This window comes from Balaenoptera borealis (assembly GCF_965194805.1).
Source record: "Balaenoptera borealis genome assembly, chromosome: 19".
In the NCBI taxonomy this organism is placed as follows: Eukaryota; Metazoa; Chordata; class Mammalia; order Artiodactyla; family Balaenopteridae; genus Balaenoptera; species Balaenoptera borealis.
The window spans coordinates 59,759,771-59,783,984 of NC_138878.1; the positions used below are offsets into that span (position 1 = coordinate 59,759,771).

The 24,214-nt window shown below is 61.9% G+C and overlaps 3 protein-coding genes and 2 long non-coding RNA genes across 14 annotated transcripts; 2 read left to right on the forward strand and 3 right to left on the reverse strand.

Annotated features, from left to right (window-relative positions):
* Positions 1-402: 402 nt before the first annotated feature.
* On the reverse strand, positions 403-4,550 carry SIX5 (SIX homeobox 5; the record flags this gene model as incomplete). The annotated part of the gene is made up of 3 exons (XM_082370142.1): positions 403-1,680; positions 1,956-2,758; positions 3,751-4,550. The coding sequence occupies 3 exons, from the start codon at positions 4,548-4,550 to the stop codon at positions 1,082-1,084; spliced, it is 2,202 nt and encodes a 733-aa protein (XP_082226268.1). The 3' UTR covers positions 403-1,081.
* LOC309617667 lies at positions 3,953-9,426 on the forward strand. Of its 3 annotated transcripts, none has more exons than XR_014238101.1 (4): positions 3,953-3,995; positions 6,530-6,618; positions 7,266-7,412; positions 8,300-9,426. It is a non-coding gene; the product is annotated as an uncharacterized lncRNA (long non-coding RNA). The 3 variants fall into 3 exon arrangements; XR_014238102.1 differs by lacking the exon at positions 3,953-3,995 and adding an exon at positions 4,457-4,542; XR_014238103.1 differs by lacking the exons at positions 3,953-3,995; positions 6,530-6,618 and adding an exon at positions 6,835-6,970 and having other exon boundaries at positions 7,347-7,412.
* Positions 5,442-15,593, reverse strand: DMPK (DM1 protein kinase). 6 transcript variants are annotated; one of them, XM_082370151.1, is made up of 16 exons: positions 15,231-15,587; positions 13,498-13,556; positions 12,955-13,046; positions 12,604-12,687; positions 12,417-12,512; positions 11,726-11,874; positions 11,477-11,570; positions 10,983-11,189; positions 10,638-10,901; positions 9,838-9,926; positions 8,409-8,517; positions 7,492-7,661; positions 7,304-7,401; positions 7,073-7,119; positions 6,674-6,759; positions 5,442-6,334 (listed from the first exon to the last, which is right to left on the reverse strand). In XM_082370151.1, exons 1-16 carry the CDS (start codon positions 15,407-15,409, stop codon positions 6,175-6,177), a joined length of 1,983 nt encoding a protein of 660 aa, XP_082226277.1. In that variant the 5' UTR covers positions 15,410-15,587; the 3' UTR covers positions 5,442-6,174. The 6 variants fall into 6 exon arrangements, with proteins under 6 accessions (XP_082226277.1, XP_082226274.1, XP_082226276.1 ...); XM_082370148.1 differs by lacking the exon at positions 13,498-13,556 and having other exon boundaries at positions 10,653-10,901; XM_082370150.1 differs by lacking the exon at positions 13,498-13,556 and having other exon boundaries at positions 6,674-6,763; positions 10,653-10,901; positions 15,231-15,586.
* On the forward strand, positions 13,055-16,442 carry LOC309617668. The gene is made up of 2 exons (XR_014238104.1): positions 13,055-13,735; positions 15,652-16,442. It is a non-coding gene; the product is annotated as an uncharacterized lncRNA (long non-coding RNA).
* Positions 16,443-16,726: 284 nt separating this feature from the next.
* DMWD (DM1 locus, WD repeat containing) lies at positions 16,727-23,846 on the reverse strand. Of its 3 annotated transcripts, XM_082370158.1 has the most exons (6): positions 23,311-23,846; positions 21,878-22,060; positions 18,523-19,791; positions 17,659-17,733; positions 17,472-17,538; positions 16,727-17,278 (listed from the first exon to the last, which is right to left on the reverse strand). In XM_082370158.1, exons 1-5 carry the CDS (start codon positions 23,752-23,754, stop codon positions 17,509-17,511), a joined length of 2,001 nt encoding a protein of 666 aa, XP_082226284.1. In that variant the 5' UTR covers positions 23,755-23,846; the 3' UTR covers positions 16,727-17,278; positions 17,472-17,508. The 3 variants fall into 3 exon arrangements, with proteins under 3 accessions (XP_082226284.1, XP_082226283.1, XP_082226285.1); XM_082370157.1 differs by lacking the exon at positions 17,472-17,538; XM_082370159.1 differs by lacking the exons at positions 17,472-17,538; positions 17,659-17,733.
* Between the last annotated feature and the right edge of the window lie 368 nt (positions 23,847-24,214).

Consider the following 24,214-nt stretch of genomic DNA (forward strand, 5'->3'; position numbering starts at 1 on the left):
ACCACCCTGCCCTCCGGCACACAATGAAATGCGGGGAGGTGAAGTTGCCCTCTGCCTGTCCTTTGCCCAGCCCAGAATCAAATGCTTTCACCCCTGTTCAGTCGTACCTCACTCTATGCCTCCGGCCCTGTTCTATTTATAGATTATTTATTGTTTTCAACTAAATAAAGTGGAAACTGCTACCAGCAAGAGACAGACCCGGGCGGGCCCCTGGTCCCCTGCTTTCTCAGCTCTGCTCACGGCAGGCACCTTCCCAAGCAGCACCACAAATCTGACCTCCACCCCTGTTCCCCCTCAGAGAACATCTGGTCAGAAAGCCAGAATCTCAGGGTGAGCTTTTTGTGGTTCAGCTTTTCCTTGGGCAAATCGTTGGAAGATAACCCACACCCCCCGAGGTTCTAGTTGTCTGTTAACTTTATTTTAATTGAAATGAAGGCATAACATGTCCTAGAAAAATAAAGATTTAGGATACAAACTAGACACAGGGGTCAGGGTTGGCCCGAGGGTCAAGGGATCTTTGGTCTGGGGCTGGACGTGCTCCCGAGGGCTCTAGTCCAGGAGGAGCTAACGGAGGACCCTGGCCCACAGACCGCACACCCGCATCCCTCGTGGGCAGGAAGGGCCCGGCGGGGAGGGTCCGTCAGTCTCCGGGCACAGGACTGCCCGTCCTCCACCCTCGGATTCCAAGCAGTTCTGGGAACACTGGATGTCAGTGGAGCTATTAATAGTGTTTCAGGGAGTGATAGGGAGAGGGCTCAAGGGGGTTGGAAATCCAGGCATTCGGCAGGGCTTTCAGCTCACAGCTAGTACCAGGTCGAGGGGGGCAGAGCCCCTGAGTCAGGAGCCCCAAATCTCCCCATGTAGATCAGGAGGCAGAGCAAGGAGAGGGCTGTAACAGAGGAGGCGTCCCGTCAGAGGACGGTGCCCCGGACAGGAGTGGGCCTCCAGGGCGTGGAGAGGTTGAGCGGCCGCGGGGAGGGTGTAGTGTGTGTGGATGGCAGCCGTCTTCGTGTTTGAGAGGCTCCCTCCTCCCCGCCGTCCTCGAGCACCATTGTCAGGGGAGGCCACGGGGCCCGGCGGGTCACAGTTCCAAGGGCTCTTCCACAGGCACCGACTGTAACTGGGTCAGGACCTTGGTCTCCGCTTCCAGCCCCTCGTCAACCTCGCCCCCCGCCGTGGCCCCCAGGAGCAGCCCCTCGGGGTCAGGGTCCGGCAGCCTCAGCACCGTGTGGGGGGCCTGTGTCCCCAGCCCCTTCTCCGCCTCTAGCAGCCCCTCGGTGCCGGCGCTCAGTTCCAGCCCGGCTGGCCAGATCGGCACGGCTGCGGGCGACAGCAGGAGCCCCTCGGGCGGAGGCGCCTGGAAGCCGGGCAGGAGGCCGGAGGAGTCTGGGGAGAAGGGCAGGCTGGCGGCGGCCGGGGCAGGGGGCGGCTGCGCAGACAGTGCGCCTAAGGCGTGGGCCTCCGGCAGAGCGGGACTGGGGGCCACCGGGAGGGCTCCTTCGGGGACTGAGATGGCCGCATCTGGTTTCAGGGGCAGGGCCAGGCTGGGGGCCGGCGACAGGACCTGGGAGACCAGCATGCTGGTGGGGAAGGTGGCGGTGAGGATGATCTTGCCCTGCTGCACGGCCACACCTGTCACGATGGGGCTGCCAGACACGGGGTTGGCCAGCAGGAAGTTTCCTGTGGGGAGAGGAGAGGGGCCAGGCGCAGAGGTGAAGAGTACGCCGCCGGAGGGCAGGCAGGGAGATCAGCCGGAGGCAAAAGGAGCCCCTTCAGGGTCAGGGTGAGGCCAAGTCTGCGTGGCTCGAGCCTCAGGGTACTGCCTGGCACGGGAGGGTCTGGGACCCGCCGGGGATGAGCTCCCCACTCCCCACCGTTGCCCCAGGAAGCCCACTGACAGCGCCATCCCTCCCTGAGGTAACTGTACCCCCCGCCCAGCCACCAGAAAGGGGTACCTGGGGCAGTGGCCGAAGGCAGCTGAAGGGCAGTCACGCCCACCCCAGAGTTTATCAGGTGCACGTTGGCAGGGCCCGGGGCAGCTGCCACCTTCACGGGGCTGCCTGGCCCAGCTGCCAACAGCTGCAGTGGCCCCACAGCCTGAGGCAAGGTCACCACCTGGGAGGTGGGCACCACCTGGGGCAGGTTCAACAGTGGGGAGGTGGGGCCCAGGCCGGCAGGGTAGCCAGGGGGTGGGGAAAGTGGCACCACTTGTGGAGCAGCCACGGAAGTCACTGGTCCTGGGGGCAGAGGAAAGGTGGCAGCTGGCGGGGGGCCAGGCACCACTTGGGGCAGCGGCCCTGGGACCTCCTCTCCAGGCGGCCCTGAAGCAGCCACCTGGGCCCCCTTGGTCTCAGGGGCTTCAGGCTGAGCCTCCTCCAGGCGAACCTCCCCAGTCTGAGGGTCCAAGACCAGGGAGGTCTTGCCCTCGCTGGCCCCCTGGGGGCTGGGCTGCGGTGCAGGGGCGCCCCCGCCCCCGCCGAGCAGCAGGGGGCCCAGGCTGGAGGCCTCGCCCAGGGCCAGACCGTTGATGATGACGGGGCTCCCATTGAGGAGCACCGCTGGAGAGCCGCCGGCGGCCAGGAAGCTCCCGTTCACCAGGATGGAGGAGGAGGCGGGGCACGGCGCGGGAGGGGCGGCCCCGGCCAGGAATATGGAGCCCTGGGCGGGGGCCTCGGCCGCCACTGGAGCCGCCCCCCTCTCCAGGTCCTCAGGGCTGCGGCTGGACTCGTCCTCCGTAGTGGGGTTCCCATCAGATTCACTGGCCGGAGAAAGGATTGTGAGTTGTGGTCCCGAATGCTGTGTTTCCCCGCTGGCCAGCCCGATTCCTGCACGGAGCCGGCTGCAAAGTGCTCGGAGGAAGCACAAGCCGCCCACTGCCTCTCCACCTTTCCCCAGCCCAAGTTCATGTGCACCATTTCAGGGGGTTATGAAACCTCACCTCTGAGACCACCCAAGGGTCCCAGGGAGGAGCCTCTGCAATACCACTGACTAAAGGCTCAAGCTGGCCGCTTTGGGGGGCGGGAAGGAGGCCCTCCTCTCCCAACTCCTCGGCCTCAGGGCCCCGGAGGCTGAGCAACCAGGCTGCCTGAAGTCTCCTGAGTCGGCCTGAAAGCAGCCGAATGGCTTTGGAGAGAGTAAGGAGGTAGTCGCCCGCTCAGTTCCCGGTGCCCTCCCCCGACCCCCCTCCTCCCCGGGCGTCGGAGGAGTAGGAGGCCGACGCGCAGGGTGGGAGGAGAAGGGCTTGGGTTACAGGGAAACCGGAGCTGGGGAAGGTTCACGTTTCACAACAAAGACAGAAGACGGACCACGCTGTTTGGGCCCTGAGGGGGGGCGGGAAGCGGGGAGGTGAGACCGAGCAACGGTCAGGGAGGGCCTGGCCGCGAAGGGGCCTGAACAAGCCCCTACGACCGGTGGGGAGGACAAAGGCCCCTCCTCCTTTCCCGCAGTCCCTCATTTTCTCACTGCCGCCCCGAGTCTAGCCGCGGACACGGATGGGATCTGGGACGGAGCCTTGAATGGAGCAGAGAGAGGCGGTCTCTCGGCCTCCGCGAGAGGAGCATTGGTGTCCGGGTGTCTGGGAGAGGGCCGGGGCGCGTGCCCGTTCCATGCACACGGATTCCCCGCGCTCGGCTGGCGCCTGAGGGTGTGAGCGAGGGGTGTCCGAGGACAACGGGCATTGGTGTGGGCGGGGGGGCTGGTGGATGGCACGTCCCCGGGAAAGCGGGACTGGCGCCGCCCGGGTTCCCTCACCTCTTGCAGGGCGCGCCGCCGCCGCCCCCGGTCCGGTCGCGCTGTCGTCGGTTCTTGAACCAGTTGCTAACCTGCGTGAGCGAGAGGCCGGTGAGCGTGGCCAGGCGGCGCTTCTCGTCCGGCGTGGGGTAGCGGTTGCCGCGATAGCAGGCCTTGAGCGCGGCGCGGGACCGCTCCTTGAAGCAGTAGACGGTCTCTTCGCCGTCCCAGATGGTCTTGGGCAGCGGGAACTTCTTGCGCAGACGGTACTTGTCCACCGCGCCCAGCGCGCGGCCGCGGGCCCGTTCGGCCTCGTGGTAGCGCGCGCGCAGGTAGAGGTCCTGCAGAAACGCGTGGTGGGCGGCGGGGAAGGGGCGGCTCTCGAGCAGCCGGTAGAGCTCGGCGTACTCGCCCCGCTGGAAGGCCACCAGGGCCCGAGCGCGCAGCACCGGATCGCTGCCACGTAGGCGCTCGGCCGGGGGCAGTGCGCCCAGGAAACGGCTCAAGCGGCCGGCGTGGCCCGCCTGTAGCAGCGCCTCGCACACGCACGCCACCTGCTCCGGCGAGAAGCGGAGGCCCGTGGGCGGCTCGGCAGCGGCCTCGGGGGGCGACCCGGGGACGCCCGGGGATCCCGGGCCCTCCACTTTCACCGCCGCTTCGCCCGCCCCGGCCCCGGCCGCCGCCGCTGCCTCACCCTCGGCCGCCTGCAAAGTCTGCAGAAGCTGGCGCGCTTCCTCCTCCTCCTCTTCGGTCGCCGCCGCCGCCACCGCCTCCCCCCCAGCCGCCGGCCCCGCGCTCGGCTCCGCAGGCAAGGTAGCCATGTTTTGCAACTTTGGGAAGTTCCTCCCTCCTTCTCCTCCTCCCTCGGGCTTTCCCCAGCCCCCTCCCCCGCCCGTCTCCTCTCCCCGCACCCCCCCAGCAACTTCGCGCTTCCCGATCTTCTCCCGCCGACCCCGCGTCTTCCCCCTCACCACCGATGCCAGGCCCAGTTCTCTATTAGGGTCTCTGTCCCAGTGTCTGTGTGTGTGCCCGTCCCCCTCCCCGTCTGTTCGTGATTCTCCCTTTGTTTTCCCTCCGCCTCAGGCCGCGCTTTTTGCCTCCCCCCCGCGTGTGCCTCTGGCTCAGGGCCTCAGTTTCCCCATCGGGACAACGGAGAAGGCAACAGGCCGTCCGGGAGGGCTAAGGGCGCGAAGCCGCCTCCGCCCCGAGACTGAGCTTCTGCACGCCTCCGTCTCCAGGGTCCTCCGAAGGCCCCCCTCACTCCCCATCTCGGCCCGCGCTCCGCCCCTCGGAATTCCCGGCTCCGCAGGGGGGCGGGTCTGGCTGGGAGAAGGGGCGGGGGAAACGGGTTAGAAAGTTTGCAGCAACTTTTCTTGAACGTAAGTCAGTCCCTGGAACGGATGCGCGTGGCCCGCGCAGGCGCAGTGGTAGGAGGATGGCTGCGCTAGCTGCCAGCCCAGCAACCCCCTTCACCGCGGTCTGATGGCACAGCTGGGCCACAGCTGGACAAGAGGCGGTGCCTCCTGGTGGCCCGCTCTTCTTCTCCTATTGGCCAGATGTCGAAGCCACGCCCCGCAGCCCACCCCCACCCCTGATACGTCCGCTTCGCCTCCCGCTAGCTTGCTGCCAGGCCATTGGCCACCTCCACTCGCCTTCCTATTGGCCCACTGAAAAGCCTCCTGCCCTCAAAGCAAACAGCGGACACGAAGGAATTTCAGAATTTTGGGCAGACGAGAGGGCCTTTTATTCGCGAGGATCGGGGGTGGGGTCCTAGGTGGGGAAAGACAATAAATACCGAGGAATGTCGGGGTCTCAGTGCATCCAAAACGTGGATTAGGGTGCTGGGGTCCTGGAGCCTGTCAGCGGGTCGGAGGAAAGGTCAATAAATACCCAAACTGCCGAGGCGGGCGGAGCCGGCTGTGGCCCCGAGAGCAGCGCACGTGAGGAGGGCGCGAGAGTCCCCGAAAAAAGCGGGGCTGTCAAAAGGCAAAGGCGGAGCTCGCGCTAGACGTTCACCGCGGAAAGAGAGTCTTCCCGGGAGGGCAGGGCCTCATGCACAAGGAGGATTTGTGGTTTGCAAGCCGATGTGGGTGGGGGTGCCTGGAGGGTGAAAAACAGATGCCGAGCCCTGGCCCTGCTGCCTTCTCTAGGTCGCAGCTTGCCCATCCACGTCGGGAGCCTCAGCTAGGCCGGAGAAAGGAAGAGGTCCGCGATCCCCCCAGCAGCAGCAGCAGCAGCATTCCCGGCTACAAGCCTCCCTTGAGCCGCGGCCCCGGCTCCTCCCTCCCCAGCCGCCAGGGGGCGGGCCCGGATCACAGGGCTGGAGCTGGGGCGGAAACCCACGCTCGGAGTGCTGTGAACTGGGGGACGGTGGGAGCGGCTTCTGGGCCGTGCCTGGGTCACCAAACCCTCCAGCGGAGCCCGAGTGTAGGACAGGCTCGGGTTCTAGGGTTCAGGCGGCGAAGGCGGCTCCTGGGCGGGATCAGACTGCGGCAAGATAGCCGGCGCAGGCCACCAACCCAATGCAGCCCAGGGCGGCGGCACCAGCCAGAGCAGAGGCGAACAGGAGCAAGGAACGCGCCTCCGATAGGCCAGGCCTAGGGACCTGCGGGGAGAGGGCGGGGGGTCAGCACTGGCGACGTGGGCCTCTGATTGGCTCCTGGGACCAGCCCCGCCTACGCCCATAAGAGGGTCCACACACTCCCTGCACCCGCCCCGCCCCCCTCACAGCGCGGGTAGCTGTGATTGGTCGGCTCGGAAGCCTAAGTCTTGTCCCAACTCCTCATTGGCTGCTTCCTAGGGGCCTGTGTTGATTGGCTGCCCGAGCATCCTCCCTCCCCGCCGCGGGCCCCACCCCGCAGAGGCGCAGCTAAGCAGAGGCGGCTTGGGGTACGTGGAGCTGGGCGGGGTCGCGCGGCGGGCGGGCGTGAGCAGCCGGACGTACCCTGGCAGGGAGCAGCAGGTGGCGGCGGTGCATGGGGCCTGGCCCCACCAGCGGGCACTGGCCCAGAGCCACGGCCGGGGGGCCATCTAGCTGGAGAGAGAAGGGACAGGTGACCCGATCCGAGCCCAGCTCGGCACGGCCGCCCTCGGCGGGGTGCAAGAGACAGAGAGGGGAGTCGAGGTCGGGGAGGTCATCTAGGGAGATCCTGGATGGGATTTGGTGAGAGGCCTGAACCGAGGGAGATCTGGGAGATTTGGGCATGAATGGAGGGTGTCTGCTGACTGGAACCTCAAAGAGGTAGGGGTGAGCCTCTAAGTCTGGACAGGGGTACGGGGAGATGGGGACAGAGTCTGCAAAGGGGGCAGCAGGCTTGACGCAGGGGAAAAAGAGGGGTCTTACATGGGAAGGTGGATCCGTGGCCCGGGGACTGGGGACCCCCGTGACAGCTGGAAGGAGAAGAGAGAGGCGTAGGGCGCGTGGAGGGACGGAGAAGGGCGGTGGCGCGGCGTGCCCCAGCCTGGGCCCCTCACCCTCCCCCAGGTGTATACACACGCCGCGGGCCCACCTCCCCGCCCCCCCTGCCCGCCCCCAGGCCGGCGCCTCAGGAAAGGTGGTGGATGAGGGACTCGCCTGCGGCTCCCCCGGCCTGAAGCAACTCCATCCGTTCCTGCAGCTGCCGGACGTGCGCCTCCAGGTCTCGGTTACGGGCTTGGGCCTCGCGGAGTTGGCTGCAGGGGAGGTAAGGACCGTGAGCCCTTCGGGATTTCGGCTAGAGAGGCTGCTAAAGGTAGTGACTGTCCCCGACTCCCGACCCCGACCTGGCGAAGTTCTGGTTGGCCGTTCGGATGGCCTCCAGCTCCTGGCTCAGGCTCTGTCGGGTAAGCACCTCCTCCTCCAGGGCCTCCTGGAGTTCCCGCAGCGTCACCTCGGCCTCTGCCACCGCCTCCGGAATGGGCTCCGGAATGGCCTCTGGAACTGCCGCTTCAGCCTGGGTATGGGAACCGGGCTTAGGGCTGCCTGTGGCTCCTGGAGCATTCGAGACTTAGGCATAGGTTCCAGGCCTGGGATCCTCCTTTGACCTCTATTCCTGCACCCCCGAGATCTTTCTGGAATCCCCACAGCTCCTTCCCCTCCTTCCCTAACCCAGACCAGCCCTCATCTCCAGCCTTTAATCTGGTCTCCTCCCATCCACCTTCCACCCCAAAGGGCTGTTCCTATAACACTACGCAGCTTGACCATGTCCCTCCCCTGGAGAATCTCTCCAGCCCCTCAGTGCCCTCAGGAGGAGGCCCACCACATGAAAACTAAAGGCCCTGTCTGGTGTGCGTCTGCTGGCCTCTTCAGCCTCCCCTCTCCTCACTCCTCACCCTCCTTCCTCCTGGAACAACGCAGCCTTACTACCCTCCTTTCATGTTTCAGAGCAAACCGGCTGGTTCTCACCTCAGAGCCCTTACTCTTCTCTTTGCTGACCAGTGGGTGGTCCTCCTCCTTCTCCAGGGCTTCCCCTCCCCAGAGAGTTCCCCTCCATGCACACTCACTGACCTGTTTTAATTTCTCTGTGGGGATCATTTCTGACTGAAGTAACCTTGTCTCTACTTTGTTTTCCATCTCTTTCTGTCGAGGAAGCGCCCAGAGGGCCTAGCACCCCACGGCGCACACTATCCCCGAAGGCCTCCCCTCTTCTCCCGGTCCGTCCCTCACGGACCCGCTCCTCTAAAGACTCCTAAAGACTCACCGTTTCCTCTGCTGGGGGCACCATGGGTTCCAGGCTGGGCTCTTGCAGTGGCTCAGGCAACGCCTCGGCCTCCAGTTCCATGGGCGTGGAGCCCGGGATCTCATCATCCCTGGGAAGGGGAAGAGGAAGAGGGCGAGGGGAGGAAGAGCCGGCCTCACCCCAGAGGCTGCCGATCCCCTGCGTTTACAGCCAGGACTCCCTAGCCTGTGCCCTGGGGCAGCCAGACCTGAAGGTTCCAGGCTTGAGGAGGGGGAGGGGCAGAGTGAAGGCAACAAATTGCCAGGCTGGTGGGACAGGTCCTCCTCTCGTTAGGAAAAGGCCTGCCCCTGGCATGGCCTCAGGCCCCTGGAAGCTGGCCTCTCTGCACCTTCCTCAGGAACCTGGGGTCAGGACACCCATGTTCCAGGATCTGCCCATCTCCGTCTCCATGTGCCCTTTACAGGCCCCTCTCCTAAGGGCCTCAGGAAGTGAGGGAGACACTCCCGGCTCTGGCCACCTCCGAAGAGGTGGTCTTCAGACTGGGTGTTGGACCCCAAGACTGACTCTAGACAGCAGCCACCCCCCCACCCCCAGACCCAGGTGCTGGGAGGAAGACAGACCATCCCAAGGAATATGAAATTGCAATAAAAGTGATGTCCCCTCCAACCCAGCAGTCCCTCTTGTAGAAATATGTCTCAAGGACCCAATGATGCTCGACAAGCGCCAAGACCAACCTGCGGCTGTTCATCCAGCCTCGGTCATGACAGAGAGGCGGGTTAGCTGAGTCCTGACCCGCCCAGTAAGGAGAACACTCCCCAGCGGGTCAGGATTGTGTTATAGTTTGTTCAAGAAATGGCACTTGTGGTACATTGTCCACTAACAAAACAGATTAGAATACAGCATGTTCTCACAGCTGTTAGGTATGTGTGCTGTGAGCCAGGGACCGTTGCTGCTGGCGGCCTTCCTTTTTCTCATCCCTATTTTCTAATATACTTGTGATAAGCAATGTATTATTTTCAGAATCAATGTTTTAAGAAGGCTTTGTGGTTATGTAATTCAGTGAGTCCATGTTCTTTTAAGATTGACTTAACAATTCTAAACTTCTTATTCTCTAAGATTTTGAGGTCCCATGACTGTATACTAGAAATCTAAAAGTGGAAGGTCGGAAGATTCCGGAAGGCCGAGCCTGTGACTCTGAGGTTTTACATTTGAATCTAAATTTCAAAGTACTTATATAGTCTGAGAATTTAACGTCCTACAATTCTGGGCTCCTAAAAGTCCTTAGTCCCAAGACAATAAGGTTCCGAGACTGACCCTGTAATTCTCCTGGGCACCAACGGGCCAGGATGTGATAACCCCGAGCAGCCTCCTGGGGCCTCTGGAGGCAGGAACCCCCACCCCCACCCCACCCCCGTCCACTCCTCTCAAGCTGCACAGGGGCAGCACTTACCCAAGGGCCATGCAGGAATAGGAGGAGTAGCCCACGAAAGGCAGGTGGACCCCCAGTGGCATGCCTTCCTGCATATCCGACAGCGTCTCCTATAGGAGAGAAACACAGATGTGAGGTGACCAGCGGCTGTCAGGCATGGCCCCTCACTCACCCCTTCCCAGTCTTGGCTTTAAGTGCCCTCCCACCCCCCCACCCCAGCCTGGGGTCTATCTAAAGTGGACCCTGCGTCATTTTCTTTTATTACATCCTGCTGCTTCCCTCAGGGCACTTGCCACAGTATAATTATACATTTCTCCAGACTGTAAGTAGATGAGGGCAGGGACCAGGGCTGACTTGGTCCATGTGTGTCCCCCGCTGTGCCCAGCACAAAGGCAGTCAGGCTGAACAAGCACGGGATAGCTCATACAACAGCTGAGAGAGAGATGGCCTAAGCAAGGGAGATTCCTCTATGGTGCTTTCTCACCTCTCATCCTTCCAGGTCTCAGCTCAGATAGCCCCCTCCTCCAGGAAGCCCTCCAGGACCTTTCATGCTGGGTCAGGAGGCCCGCCTCCCCGCACCCCCTACCCCCATCTCAGCCCTGATCTCTCTGGGGCATCATTGTCTGGGGACAAGTCAGTGTCCTCCACTGGACTGTGAGTCTAGGTCACTGCTGGGTTCCCAGCCCTGGGGCCACACAGAGCAGGTGTTCTGGGGAAGGAATGATTTCAGGACCCCAGGAGGAGGGTACTCTCCTAACCTCAGTGTTACGGTGGTCGGATGCGGGGGTACCCTCTGCAGACCAGGGATCGCAGGTACCTACCCCGCCCCCGCTCACCATGGCAGTGAGCCCGTCTTCCACCACATCGAAGTTGCACGTGTCCGTGGCACCCTCGAAATCCGGTGTAAAGGGGGGCACGCTGTCTCGGAGGCTGTCCCAGTCAAGGCCAAAGAAGAAAGGATGCTTCTGGAAATCGCCTGCTCCATTCCGGCCCAGGCGCATCTCAGGGGGACACAGCAGCTGCTGGATGAGATCGCGAGCCTCATCAGGGACTCCTGCGTCTGCCAGCGGTAGAGACAGGTGCTCCTGCTCGGAAGGAGGGGAAAAGAGGAGATGTTACCTGGGAGCATGTGCGGAGAGGTCAGGGGCTCCCCGGGCTGTGCTCACCTTGTAGTGCACGATCTTGCCGTAGGTCTCAGCTGTGGAGTCGGCGTAGAAGGGCGTCTGCCCGTAGAACATTTCATAGGCGAACACGCCCAGCGCCCACCAGTCACACTCGGGCCCGTAGCTGCCAGTCCCGGGCCCACCGCCCACGGCCTGCAGGATCTCGGGAGACAAGTAGTCCGGGGTGCCCACAGCCACCAGTGACCGCACCTGAGCCAACAGGATCCGAGCTAGGCTTGACCCCGCCCCTCCTAGCTCTGGCTCCGCCCCCTCTTAACCACTGCCCTAGAGCTTAGTCCCTCCTTTTGCCTGTTCTAAGCCTGAGCCACAGGCAGGCTAGGGCCTGGGTCGCCTCCTTCTTTCCCCTTCAAATCTAGTCCTGCCCTCACCCTGGCTCTGCCCGCACGCCCCAGCCCCGCCCCCACGCTGCACCTCCGGTTCCTGCTCCCGACCCGTCATTGGTAGTCCGAGTTGCCCAAGAGCGGCGCACCGCTCACCGTTCCATCCGCCCGCAACTTGAGGCAGGAGCCGAAGTCTGCCAAGCGGATGTGGCCGCAGCGGTCCAGCAGGATGTTGTCCGGTTTGATGTCCCTGCGCGGAGGGAAGAAGGGAAGGGAGAGGGATAAGTGAGCCTCTCTCCTGCCATCTCACCAGGCTCCACCCCACTAGGCAGCACCGCCTGGGCCCCACCCTCTTAAGGACCACGCTCTCCGATTCCCGCGGCCCTCAGCCCCTGCAGCGCCCACCTGTGCACGTAGCCCAGCCGGTGCACCGAGTCTATGGCCATGACAATCTCGGCCAGGTAGAAGCGCGCCATCTCGGCCGGGATCCGCTCCCCAAACTTGCTCAGCAGCGTTAGCAGGTCCCCGCCCACGTAGTACTCCATGACCAGGTACTGGGAGGGGGCGTGTCACGGGGGGTCGGTACCCCGCCTGGGCGCCCACGGCCGATAGCCCCGGGACAAAGACTCCCAGAGACGCCCCATCCCTGGGCAGAGACTCCGCAGCCCCAGCCCCAAGAGATCTTCCAGGACAAATCAGAGACACGCCCACCCCCAATCCTCGTTCCCCTACGATGTCACTGGACAGAGATTCACTTCCCCCACCCCCGACCAAGAGAGTCAGGAAAAAGAGAACCCGGAGACCTCCCGATTGTCCAGGGTATGGAGCCCAGATACCCCCTGCCCAGTGGCTCCCACATAGACTCTAGAGACTCTCATTCCAGGTAGTGCCCCCGGAATCAACCTGGGGAAAAAGGCGGTAAGGGACATCTCCCATCCCGGGAAAGGAAGGCCAGCTCCTACCACAGGCAGGGACTGCCGCATGCATTTCGAGGCACCTCTCCAATCCTAGAACTTCCTCTGCCTGCCCGCACCTCGATAATTGACAGCCTCAGGGGTGGGGGTCCGTCCCTCTAGTCGCCCGGCCTGGGGCTCACCAGGTAGTTCTCGTCCTGGAAGGCGAAGTGCAGCTGCGTGATCCAGCGCTGGTCCCCGTTCACCAACACATCCCTCTCTTCGCGGAAGCACGACACCTGCGGGGCACCCGGAGGAGCTGAAGCGGACGGGGGTGGAGGACGGAAGGGGGGGATCCTCAGCACCCCGCACACCCAGCCCGGCCGTCACCTCGCCTCTCTTCAGCATGTCCCACTTATTCATGATCTTCATGGCGTACACCTGGCCCGTCTGCTTCATCTTCACCACCGCCACCTGAAAGCCCAAACAGGGTAATGAAGCGGAGGTGGCGGGGAAACACCAGGGCTCCCCCAGATTGGATTCCACCCTTAACCTGGGCCAGACTTGGCTCCGCCCCCACTTGGCAAGCCACGCCCATTGGCCTCAAGCTCCGCCTTAGGTTCTAAACTCAGTCATTCATCAATTTCTAAGGCCCCGCGTCCGGAACTCCAACATCCCGCCCACTGCAGGAAAAGTCAGGTCTCTAACCCCACTGAGCTGCCTCCGCTGCTCCAGGCTCACCTCGCTGAACGCCCCACGTCCGATCACCTTCAGAATCTCGAAGTCATCCCTCTGCAGTCGGGCCTCCTTAAGCCTCTCCGCGATGGGCTCCACTGGGGGGGGAGGGGGCGAAGGGGGGGGGGATGAGAACCGAGAATCACAGGGACTGACACTGGAGACGAGGAGAGAGAGTCCCACCCTCTGTCACTGAGTCTCCCCTGCCCCTGCCCCTCCCCTTAGCACTAGTCTGCCTCCTTAAAGATTTCACATAAACATTATGTGAGGCTTTGGGGACCCAAAACTGCTCTTGTACAGAGAAAAGTGGGATGCCTGGGAACCCCTTTCTGGGACAGGACACTGGGCCAGAGGGCTCTAGGGGGCGCAGGATGGACAGGGTGAGGTAACAAGTCTGCCGAAGGGAGGCCCTGAAGAACAGAGGAAGAAGAAATAGGCCCAGTTCTTAGAGCTCCCTGGGCTTCCGGGCCCCTACTCCCGGTGACCCCGCCCACCCCCAGGGCTCTCATTCAGCCTGTTTTGGGTCATGGCCCAGAGCCTGCAGTTTAATCCTAGGCTCAGATACTGGTGGCTCTTGGACCACACTCCGGGAAACCCTGAGTTCAGGGCTGGGGCCAGGAGAAGGAACGGGAGAAGGAACGGGAGAGGGAGACAAAGCCGGCGTGGGTCTGCATCCCGGCTCCAGTGCTGCAGGCACAGCCAAGTGTGTTATCTCTACGCTCTCAACTCCGGGAGGAGGTTTTACTATTACCCCTTATCTACAGATGAAGAACCAAGGCTCAGACAGGTGAAGTCCTCTGCCCAAAGTCCTACAGCTAGCAATGTTACAGACAGCAGTTTGGGAGGGGGAAGGCAGAGAGTGGAGGCAGGGGGAGAGGGAAGCCTGGACTCCCGGAGGTGGAAGAAGCTGGGAGCTTCTGAGGCAGCAGGGAGAGAGCAATGGGTGCAACTAGGAATGAGGGAAGATACAGTGGGTTATGGAGAGGGTTCGGGGTTCAGGAAGAGTGGGCCAGCAGGGAAGCAGCAGCCAGGGCCCAGGATGGGGGAGGGAGGAGAGAGCCAAGACACTGAGCCCTTTTAAGGCAGCGGGAACCCAGGCCCCCTCCCCCGCCCCAGCGGCCTGGCAGGGGAGGGGCCGCAGGATGCTGCTCGGGCCACAAAAGGAGTGCTCCTTACAGGAGAGCTGCCCCCACCTCAGGTCTCAGTTCATCCTCTGCAAAAGAGGGGCTGAGAGAGTTACTAAGGGCTGGGGGGATGTGGGGAGAAGGTTCTCCCAGAGGCCAAGTGGTCTAGCCCTTGGCCTCCACCTTCACATCTGCAAAATGGGGAGAGAGAAGCAGGGCCTGGGTCAGAAAGAGATGGATACAAGAAAAGAGGGAGCGGGAGAAGGAAGAGAGACAGGAAACAGGGACGGGGACAGGGACACACAGAGCCTAAGGACCAAGAGCAAGCCACTGAAGGGCAGACAAGTGGAGGGACAGAATGGCAGATGTTAGAGAGACAGAAACCCAAGTGAGCCTGAGCCTGGGCCAGGAGGGAGTGGGGCAGACAAGGCAGGAGGCTGAGGCTGAAGATGAAGCATCTTCCCTCTGGACCTGTCTCCAGGGGAAGACTTGGCCCAAAGGGACTTTGGGTGGAGGAGGAACCTACAGAGAAAGTGGGCCCACGCAGAAGAATCCTAATTCTTCCTCCTCCAACCAGGGGGTGGAGGGGGTGCTCGGTGGGGCCTGTGTGCAGAGCTGGTTCTCCCCGGGCCTGCCTGAGTCACCACGCCCTCCCAGTGCCTGGGCACCTGTTGCAGCAGCTGGAGAGGCTGGCGCCGAACACCTGCCTGTCGGCCGCGCCCCTGGCAGCTGCCCTGTGTTGTCCCTTCCGCTTGCCCCTGCGCTCTGGGGAACCAAGGTGGAGGGCCACGGGGCCCATTTTGGTGGGGAGGGGTCCTAGGAGACAGGGCTCCCCGGCCTGTCCCTAGGCCTAGACTCGGGAAGGCGGTGCGGGGGGACCGTGAGGGGCTGTGCCCAACCCAGCTTACCATGGCTCCCAAGTCATGATTCTGAGTCATGGCTGCCCTGGCCTCTGCTCACCTCACTCTGCCCTGCCAGGGGGGGCACAGGGGTAGGCAGATGTCGCCCCAAGACCCAGCCCCAAGTGCTGGGCCCCTGAATGGGAGGTTTTCCCCATGTCCGTCCTGCCCCCAACACCCAGCCCAGACCCACCTCCTCCCTCTGCCCTGCCCCCACCCCCAAATCTGGGGGGTGCCATGCAGGTAGGTAGGCACTCACCCCACTCCAAGAAGTCGGCCACATACTTGTCCTGGGCCAGGTCGGAGGCGCCCAGCTCCTGGTGGACGCCCAGGAGAAGGTCGAGCAGGGGCTCCAGCCCCAGGAAGCTGGGGTCCAGCACCAGCTGCTGAAGCCGCCTCAGCCGCACCTCGGCTGACATGACGGGCAGGCAGCACCATGGCCCCCTCCCCGGGCCAGGGGCTCGGGGTCCTCCCGTCACGGGGCCTGGAGGGCCCTGTCCATGCCCTGGGGCCCTGGTTGCATGTCTGCCTGTCCCTGGCTGTCCCCTGGGCCTCTCTGGCCACTTCTCTCTGCTGGCTGCTAAGGCCTCCTCCCCTTCTCCCCACCCCTCGGTCCGGCCCCCTCCAGCCTCCCAGCCTTAACCCCTCACAAGCCAGGCCCCCCAACTTGCTCCTTCCAGGGCCCCTCGGAACGCTTCAGTGTGAGATGAGGGGTGGTGGAGAATCTCTACCCTCAAACTACCCCCCCACTGAAGAGGCAAAGCACAGAGGAACGCTACAGGTATGACAGATGCCAAAGATGAGCCCTCCCATTCCCCAGAGGGGACCAATTGAGGCTCAGAGTGATTTGGTAACACCCCTCCCAAGCTCTCGAGTTGGGAGCAGGGGAAAAAGGGGTGAGGCCTGGGAAGGGGGGCGGGAGGCCAGGGCAGCTTTGCGGGTGACTCAGCCAAGGAGTCAGACTTTGGGATGGTTTAAATTTAGCCCTCAGGCCCTCTGCTTTACAGTGACTATTTTTTGGCAGGAGATGGGGAAGGGGTGGTGAGAGAATCGGGAAGGGAGGCCCTCAGGAGCCAGGATCAGGGGTGACCCACTGGCCAAAGCCTGGGGGAGGCAAAGGAGCCCCCAAAATAGCTCCTTGGACCCTGGCAGCGCAGCCACATTCCTGCCCAGGCTAGGATTAGAAACAGAAACATTTCGGGGGGTGGAGGGTGGAGCGGGAAGACACCACTCCCTGTGGCTCCAGAGAGCCAGCCAGGAGGGATTTTCGCTGTTCTTTCCAGGGTGGACAGTTCTCCCAGAGGAAACCATGGTCTCTAATTGGCCCTGGATGCCTGGGCCCGGCCAAGCCAGGCCTGAGGCAGCAGAAGGCCAGGGTCTATGCTGTGGAAGCTCACTCTGGGCATCTCGGGAGCTGCCTGGGGGGCCCCTGTAATATCTGGACACTTTGAAACAACTTTTAAAACTCCCACTGAAGACTCTGGCCTGGTGGCTCTCTTCCCTCCGAGCGTTTGGAGTGGGGCGAGGGATACTCTCCTCTGTCTGAAGGGCCCTGCCCGGGGCTGGCCAGCGGCAGATCCACCAGCTGTGTCCCTCGGGCACATCCCTCCTCTGGTTTTCAGTTCTTCCTGCCCTCAAAAGGGGGTCGGGGGGAGGCAGGGCCTAGCTCTTCCTCTGGATAAAGTGGATTCTAGGGCTGCGTGAAAGCACCCACACACTTCCTCCATACCTCCGCGGAAGGGAACAGAGACGCCGTGAAAACAGGGAACTTTAGTATAAATAAGAGGTCCTGGGGAACAGAGAGGACCCCAGGGGCTTCCATAATTTAACATTCTTCAAAAGCACAAGTAACAGCAAGGGCAGGGCGGGGGCCAGGGGAGGGGTGGGCCACCCCCTGTCCTGCACACAGGACCGAGAGGCGCACTGCAGAGCTGGGGCTCTTGTGGGCGGGGAGCTTCTCCCCCAGGAGTGACCAGTCACATGCTGGGGACAGGGATGAGGCTAACACTGATGTTTCAGAGGAAGGGGTCATTGTACTTGGCAGTGGTGGGGACAAGGCTGAGGCCACACGGGCCACTACATCCCCCCAGTGTCTGGGCCAGTCTGAGGGACCCTCTGCCCCAAATTTGTGCAGGGAGAGGGACCGGAGCAGTCCATCCGTCATGGTTAGTCCTGTTAATACGTTGATCCATGAGGTCAGCGGGGACGGTTATGCTAGGAGCTGGGGGCATGGGGTGGGGGACCCCGACATCCATGGCTTCACACCACTGTGCCGCTTGGGGAGTTGCCTGGTTGGGAGGAGATGCCCTGGGGAAGATGAGAGCGGAGACAGGAGGGGGTTAGAGACCGCCTGGGGCTCTCAACAGTCCCACAGGGTGGGGGGCGGGGGGGAGGGGAAGGCCAGCCTGGAGTCCCCCAGGCTGCTGCCACCCTGGCCTTGCCCTTCAATCCACCCCAGACCACCCAGACAGAGGCCGCTGCTCTAGGCTCAGGAACTTACATCTCGGCTAGCTTCCCTGTCCCAGCAGGTGGTACTTTTATACAATAATTAAAGTCCTCGGGTGATCCTGAGCAAAGAGGATGGGGTAGGGGTGGAGGTAGGGAGGAGAGGGGGAAACTGGGGTCCCCTTCTGACTGGGGAGGGGGTCCTAAGATTCTGGGAGGGAAGAACTTAGGGACAGTCCTACCTCTACCACTGACTTGCTGGGTGACCTGGGCCAACTTCCTTCCCCTGTCTGGGTCTCGGTCTCCTCGGCTGTGAACTAGGGAGATAGAGGGATCTCTTTCAGGACTTACCAGATTCCCCAAATCCCAATGCCCCTGCCTCTGAGACTGTACTTTAAGTTCTAGGGATTCAGGACCCTACAATTCCAAAACTGCTCGTCCAGGGAACCAGGCACAGCCCTCAGATCTGGCATCCTGGGCCCCCGAGCCCAAACCCTTAGGAGACATCTGAGAACACAGGTCCCAAGTTATAAGGCACCAGGCCCACATTTCACCTTACTAGGACCTTTCTGAACCCCATGGCCAACCCATCTTCAAGCTTCCCTGTCCTAAGAGGTGAGAAAGGTCATAAAGAGGCAGTGACTTGCTCGAGGTCACACAGGGAGCAGAAGTGCTGGACTGGACCCTGAGCCTGGGATTCCACAGCCCACGCCTCCAGCAGTGGGATCGGATCCCAAGAGTCTGACACTCAGGCTGGAAGCTGGGTGCACAGGCTCAATCTTGCCCATAGAGCTCGAGCTGCAGTATTAATAAAATTTCACCATTCCGTAAGACCTAGCCATGCTGGGCCCACCGGCTGCCCTTCTGATAACTGGCCATGTTCTCCACCACCCCCAGATGTCTCTTACGCCTGACCCTCTCTCTGCTTACCGCTGCTTGCCAAGCGTTCTAGAAGTCACTCTAAGATCTGAGAAGGCTTGTTCTGGGACACAGATTTCCATGGCTTCCCCTCACCCCACACGGCTAGAGGCTGTGATACTACCAAACCTCTCTGCCAATGCCCGCCTCCGCCTGGGTCCCAGGTGGGCTGGTGTGGGGTGACTCACCACCTTGCCCGGCCGGGCCCAGGTGCAGATGAGGCCCTCCTGGCAGGCGGTGATGATGCAGTCCTCCAGGAAGAGGAGGACCGTGAGCCGCTCCTGGGCGATCTTCTTGCACACGAGCGGCTCGAGCAGCGGCACCTCGTGGATGCGCGGGCACAGCGCGGTGCCCAGCACCTTGGCGGGGTCCAGCCGGCTTCGGGGGGCGGGGCCGCTGGGCTTGTCCCCGCCGCCCCCGCCCCCACTGCCACCCCGGCTGATGTTGCCCAGGCTGTGGTAGCGCTTGTGCTCCTTCTCGGCCCCCCGGTCCCGCCGCTCCTGCAGCGTGAGCGTGGCAAAGCGGCCGATGCTGAAGGGCGTCCCCGGCTCCGCCGCCGCACCCGGGCCGCCCGCCTTGCCGCTGCCCGCTGGGTGTGGGAGGCTGTTGGACCGCGACAGCGAGCGGGGCAGGGGCCCGGGGCCTGGCTCACCACCTCGCGAGCTGCCGGTGGCAGGCGGCGTGGTGCCAGGAGTGCCGGGGAGGGTGCGGGTGCGGGCCAGGGGAGGGTGAGGGTAGAGCACGTCTTCGGTGAGGTCCCACAGGCAGAACTGCGTGTCCTGGCCGGCCGAGCCGAAGCGGTAGGTGATGGAGCCGGCCTTGGGCAGCGGGGAGAGGGGGGCGCCCCCGCCCGAGCCTGTGCCCGCGGCCTCCGGCTCCTCCTCCTCCTCGCCACTCCGCTCCCCGTCGCCACCGGCAGCCGCCGCCTCCTCGGCCCTTGTGGTGTAGGGGTCGAAGGCCACGGCGTTGACCCAGGACTTGTGGCCGTGGCCTCGGGCCACCACGCGGCCCTCGGTGAAGGACCACACGGTGACCAGGTCATCTTCACCACCCGTCACGACGTAGCGCCCGTCGGGGCTCCAGCACACACAGAGCAGGCCCCCAAAGTAGCTCTTCATGAGCCCCCGCAGCAGCATGGAGTCGAAGTGGAAGACGCGCAGGCAGCCGTCCTGGCTGACGCAGGCCAGGTGCCGGCCGTCGGGCGAGAAGGCGAACTCGTTGAGGGGCCCCTCGCCCACCGCCCACTTGGCCAGCGGGTTGCGGGGCGCCTTGCTCTTGGCGGCGTAGACGGCGAAGCCCTCGCCCTGCTTCAGCAGACTGTACTGCGGCGGGGCCGAGGCGCACGGGTGGCTGACGTTGTACAGGTACAGGTGGCCGCTGGCGTGTGATGCCAGGAACAGGCTCTCTGACTCAGGCAGCCACTTCAGATATGTCACCTTGGTCTTGTCGATAAGCCGCTGCCAGGGGAGAGAGCGGGGGTCGGGAGAAGGCCATCCTCCCGGGGGCCCACCTCCTCCCCAGCCTGGTTCCCTGGAGAAGGTCATCATAAGTGGCCCGGGCCTACTCGGAGAGGAGGGACTGAGGAAAACGGACAGACACCAGGTTAGGGGAAAGCACGGGGAGAAGGGCTGCGTGAGCGGAGCTCCGTGGAGCCTCGATGTCCCTTCTTCGGCAGGAGGGCAGTGCTGCCTTCCAGAGAACTCTCCTCTAACCCCCTCCGCCATCTTTACGATGTCATGCTTAAGGCAAGATATTGAGTCACAGAGTATCAGCTCCCCCAAGGAAGGTATCTTTGTTTATTTGGTTCATTGTTGTAGCCCCAGAGCACAGAGCTGTGCCCGCAGGAGGCGCCTGGAAAGTAGTTCCTGGACACCTGAATGACAACCCCATCCTGTCAGCCGAGCATCTTTGCTCCTTTTTGTCCTCACAACTCACCTCCAAACCTGCAAGGAATCCTGTGGGCTTGATCTGCAAAATGTGCCCAGAACCTGATCTCTTCTCACCACCCCCAACTCCAACCACCCTGGTCTCAGCTGCCATCAGGCCTGCAACGGCCTAACTGACTGGCCTCCACCACCCGGGTCTCTTCTCTGCACAGTTGCCAAAGAGATGCTATTAAAACCTAAGTCAGCACCCGGCACTGTCTCTCCCACTCTGAACACCATGGCAGCCTTTCTCAAGCAGGACTCCGGGGAGAACCAAGCCCTAAAGCCCTTTGGCATCCACTGTCTGTAACAAATTAACTTCTTTCCCAGGTACCCAAGTTGCTTCCCATTCTCCATTCTCTGGAGAATTTAGAAATTAAATCAAATTGTTTCTGTGTTCTATGGCTCAGATGAACCCCAGTGGCAAGAGGCTCTAAAAGCCAAGGTCTTTTCCATGACCTGCCAGACCCTACATCTCCTAGCCCCTCCGAGTTGTTTCTTGGAGCTCATCTACTACCCTCCCCCTCAACACTGCTCTGGCCACACAGCCTTTTTGCTGTCCTGCTTCCGGCATTTGTCCTAGCCGTTCCCTCTACTCAGAATGTCCTTTTCTCCAATAATTTGTCTTGCCTCCTTCAGGACTTTATTTCCATGTCACCTTCCAGTGAGACCTTTCCCAACCTCACCGAGCACTCCCCATTCGCCTTCCCTGCTGGATTTTTCTCCACGACACTCTGACACACAGCCTACTTAGTTATTTGATAACTATTTGTCTCCTCCAGCTAGATAAAAGCTCCACAAAGGCAGGGCCCTCTGTTTTGTTCACCGAGATGTAGTATTCCCAGTATTTAGAACAATGCCTGGCAAAGAACAAATGCTCAGTGAATATTTTGTGAATGGATGACCTAGTCCACTTTAATCCATTCCCTGTTCCACTCACTCCCCTCTGCCATTCATGCACTCTATACACTTGAAACACCTTCTCAGAACAGAGAGAAAGAGACAGAGGACAAGAGTAGTTCTAGACACAGGTAAGGTCTTTCACTGGCATTTCCCCTTCTGCCAGGTCCACCCAGGACTGAGCAACCTCCATGTATGATTTTACAATAGTCCTGTGAGGTAGGGATGGGAATCCCATTTTACAGAGGAGGAAAACTGAGGCTAAGGGAGGAATAGTCACCTTCCCAAAGCCACGCAGTGAGTAGATGGTGCAGCAAATATTTGAATCCAAAGCCCACAGGGCCCAGAATTTGAAAAGCAAGGGCTGTGGCTTCAAACGAATCCCAACCAGTAAGTAGCTTCAGTTCTCTAATCTGCAAAATGGGTATCACAATCCTAACCCATTGGTTGATGAAAATTCCAGGAGTAATGTGTTCAGCATAGGGCTAACACAGCATAGGGCCTGGGCACAGGGGGTGCAACCGTCATTATTAGCTATCATCACAGCAGCTGCTGTCACCCCATCCTCCATATCTGTCAGTCCATCCCCCATCTCTCCCTCATCCTGCCCCCCTCAGGCCTACACTGCTTCCCAGACAGCTGCAGTCTCATGGCAAACAGTGTATGGGTGGGTGGGTGGGAATAGGAGCAGTTCTGGGCCCTGAGGGCCCACAATCACCTCCTCATTGAATAGCTTGCTGGTGTCCTTCTTGATGAGATCCAGGTACTGCACTTGACCGGCTGAGAATCCCACCAGCAGGGAGATGGTCTCTGTGGCAGCAGTGAACTGGTTGAAGTCGTGGCAAGTGGGCTGGGTGCCCTTATAGATCCGCTTGTCAATTGGCTTGTTGAGGTCAATGGACTTGGGTGGTGGGAGAAAACGAGTTAATGGCTTCTACCACTGAGAGGAAGGAAGAGGGTGTTGAGGTTGGGGGAAAACCACGAAGAGGAAGCAGGGTTAAATCCCTGAGGGGAGTGGGTAGGTGGATGGGTGAGCGGGGAGGGAAGGGGCAACCACAGACAGGAAGGAGGACCCAAATCACAAACAGAGGAAAAAACCAGGCAGGAAGCTTCGCCCCCTGCCACCACATGAGACCACAGTGCGTCCTCCCCGAAGTTGGACACCCCCAACTTCTGGGACACCCTTGGCCACGGTGTCAGTTTCAGGGTCCCTGTAGCCCCTGAGCTCCAATTCCTTTCTGTAATTTCAGCAACTCCCCTGGGTCTTAGCACCACTATATTCCAAGACCCTCAAAACTCAGGATCACCCAATCCCCAGAATTCTAAAGTCCAATGTCCCAGGATTCTCCTCACTTTGGAGTCCTTAAATCTCAGAATCCCCATCACAGTTCAGGGACCCATTAAACCTCATGGTCCCCCAAATTTTAGGTGCCTTCATCACCTCTGGGCTCTCAGGATCCCTATCACTTCTGGGGACCACCATAAACTCCAAGGGTCTCATGTCCTCTGGGACTGACATCACTTTAGAGACACCCATCACACCTGAGGATGTTCCCTCTGGGATGTCATTATCTCCAGATCTCCCATCAGCTCTGAGATTCTCATTTCCTCCAGCACCCTCATTACCTCCAGGACCCCAAGTTTCTCTAGGATCCCATTCACCTTCAGGATCCCTATTACCTCTAAGCCCCTATCACTTCCAGAATCCTCCTCACCTCTGGGCTCCCCAAGTCCCCCCAACACCCCCAGACAGCAATACCCCTGGGCTCTCCATCACTTCTGAGCCTGCATTTCCCATCACCTGCAAAATGCCTGCCAGCCAGCACCTTGGAGCACCCCATACCATCTCGGATTCCCCATCACCTCCAGAATAGTCACCATCCCAGGACCCTCACGCATAACCTCGGGATCTCACATGATCTCGAGGTTTCCCATCACCTCCAGGATGGCCAGCACCCAGGGAGCCTCCCATCACCTTTTAGAATCCTGTATTGCCTCCAAGAATCCTTTCCCCTTAAGATGTCCGTCACATGTAGGATGCCTATCTCAGGGTCCCCTATCATTCAGGGACTCTCCTGTCACTTGTGAATCACCTCAGGGATCCCCATCCTCTCAGCCAGCACCCAGGGCCCCACGATGCGGGCCGCTCACCCGTTGGCTCCCGCGGCGACAGCAGCCCGGGTAGAAATAGAGCTCGCGGCCCAAGTTGAAGCAGACGCGGTCTCCCCCAGCGCCCAGCCCTGCGGGCGTGGCGGGAGGCTCCCCGGCCCCGGCGCCGTCGGGCTCCCCCAGGCGCACGAGGCTGAGGCGCACCGCAGGCAGCGCGGGCCCGGGCCCTGGGCCTGCGGGCGGAGGGGACGGCGCGGGGCCCGCAGCACCGGGGCCGGAGGTGGAGGCAGGGCCGGGCAGGGGCTGCTGCGGCGGCTGGGGCGGCGCCGGGGTCTGGGAGGAAGCCGGACCCGACCTGCGAGCGGTGCCGTCGCCGGGGAGCAGCTTGTAGAAGCCTTCGCGGGTGCGGAACTGCGACTTGATCTCCGCACAATCCCCCATGACAGCGCCGGGGCCCGAGCCACCCTCCGCGCCGCCCGCCGCCATCTTGGGCGACCCCCACCCCAGCCCAGGGCCCCGCTGCTGCCGGACAGCCGCCTGCCGCCGGGCCCCCTGCCGGAAGCCGGGGATCCGCACCGGAAGAGGTGGTGTCGTCGCCCGGGCAACGCCTCTTCGATTGGCAACAGAGTAGAGAGGCGGGACGAGCTCCAGCCGTCGCTCCGGTAACGGTTCAGGACTGAAGGCGGGGCTACAAGGTGGGCGCGGCCTTCGTGCCTGCGGCCGACGTGGTTGGCTGTGGGGGCGGGGCCCGTAGGGAAAGGGGCGTGGCCATCAAAAGAGCACAGGTCCCTAGCAACGGCGCTCTGGGAACCGTTTGCCTAGCAACGGGAGTACCCTCAAGAGAAGGCCTCATCCAAACCTTGTCCTTCCCATGACGTCACCTGGTCACTCCAGGTGACCCTGGAGTCTCCCGAAGACTCCCAACATACACCCTCCGGTGTTTCCC

Coding starts and splice junctions, on each gene's coding strand:
- DMPK (XM_082370146.1), bottom strand. CDS start 15,390: ATGTCAGCCGAGGTGCGGCTGAGGCGGCTTCAGCAGCTGGTGCTGGAC. Junction 11,875..12,416: donor TCCAGGACGAGAACTACCTG/GTGAGCCCCAGG, acceptor GCCCCCTCCCAG/TACCTGGTCATGGAGTACTA. Junction 7,402..7,491: donor GCCAACCAGAACTTCGCCAG/GTCGGGGTCGGG, acceptor CCTCCCCTGCAG/CCAACTCCGCGAGGCCCAAG.
- DMWD (XM_082370157.1), bottom strand. CDS start 23,754: ATGGCGGCGGGCGGCGCGGAGGGTGGCTCGGGCCCCGGCGCTGTCATG. Junction 19,792..21,877: donor GCAAGCTATTCAATGAGGAG/GTGATTGTGGGC, acceptor CTCCCCTGGCAG/CGGCTTATCGACAAGACCAA. Junction 17,279..17,658: donor CCAGCAAGTCAGTGGTAGAG/GTAGGACTGTCC, acceptor CATCTTCCCCAG/GGCATCTCCTCCCAACCAGG.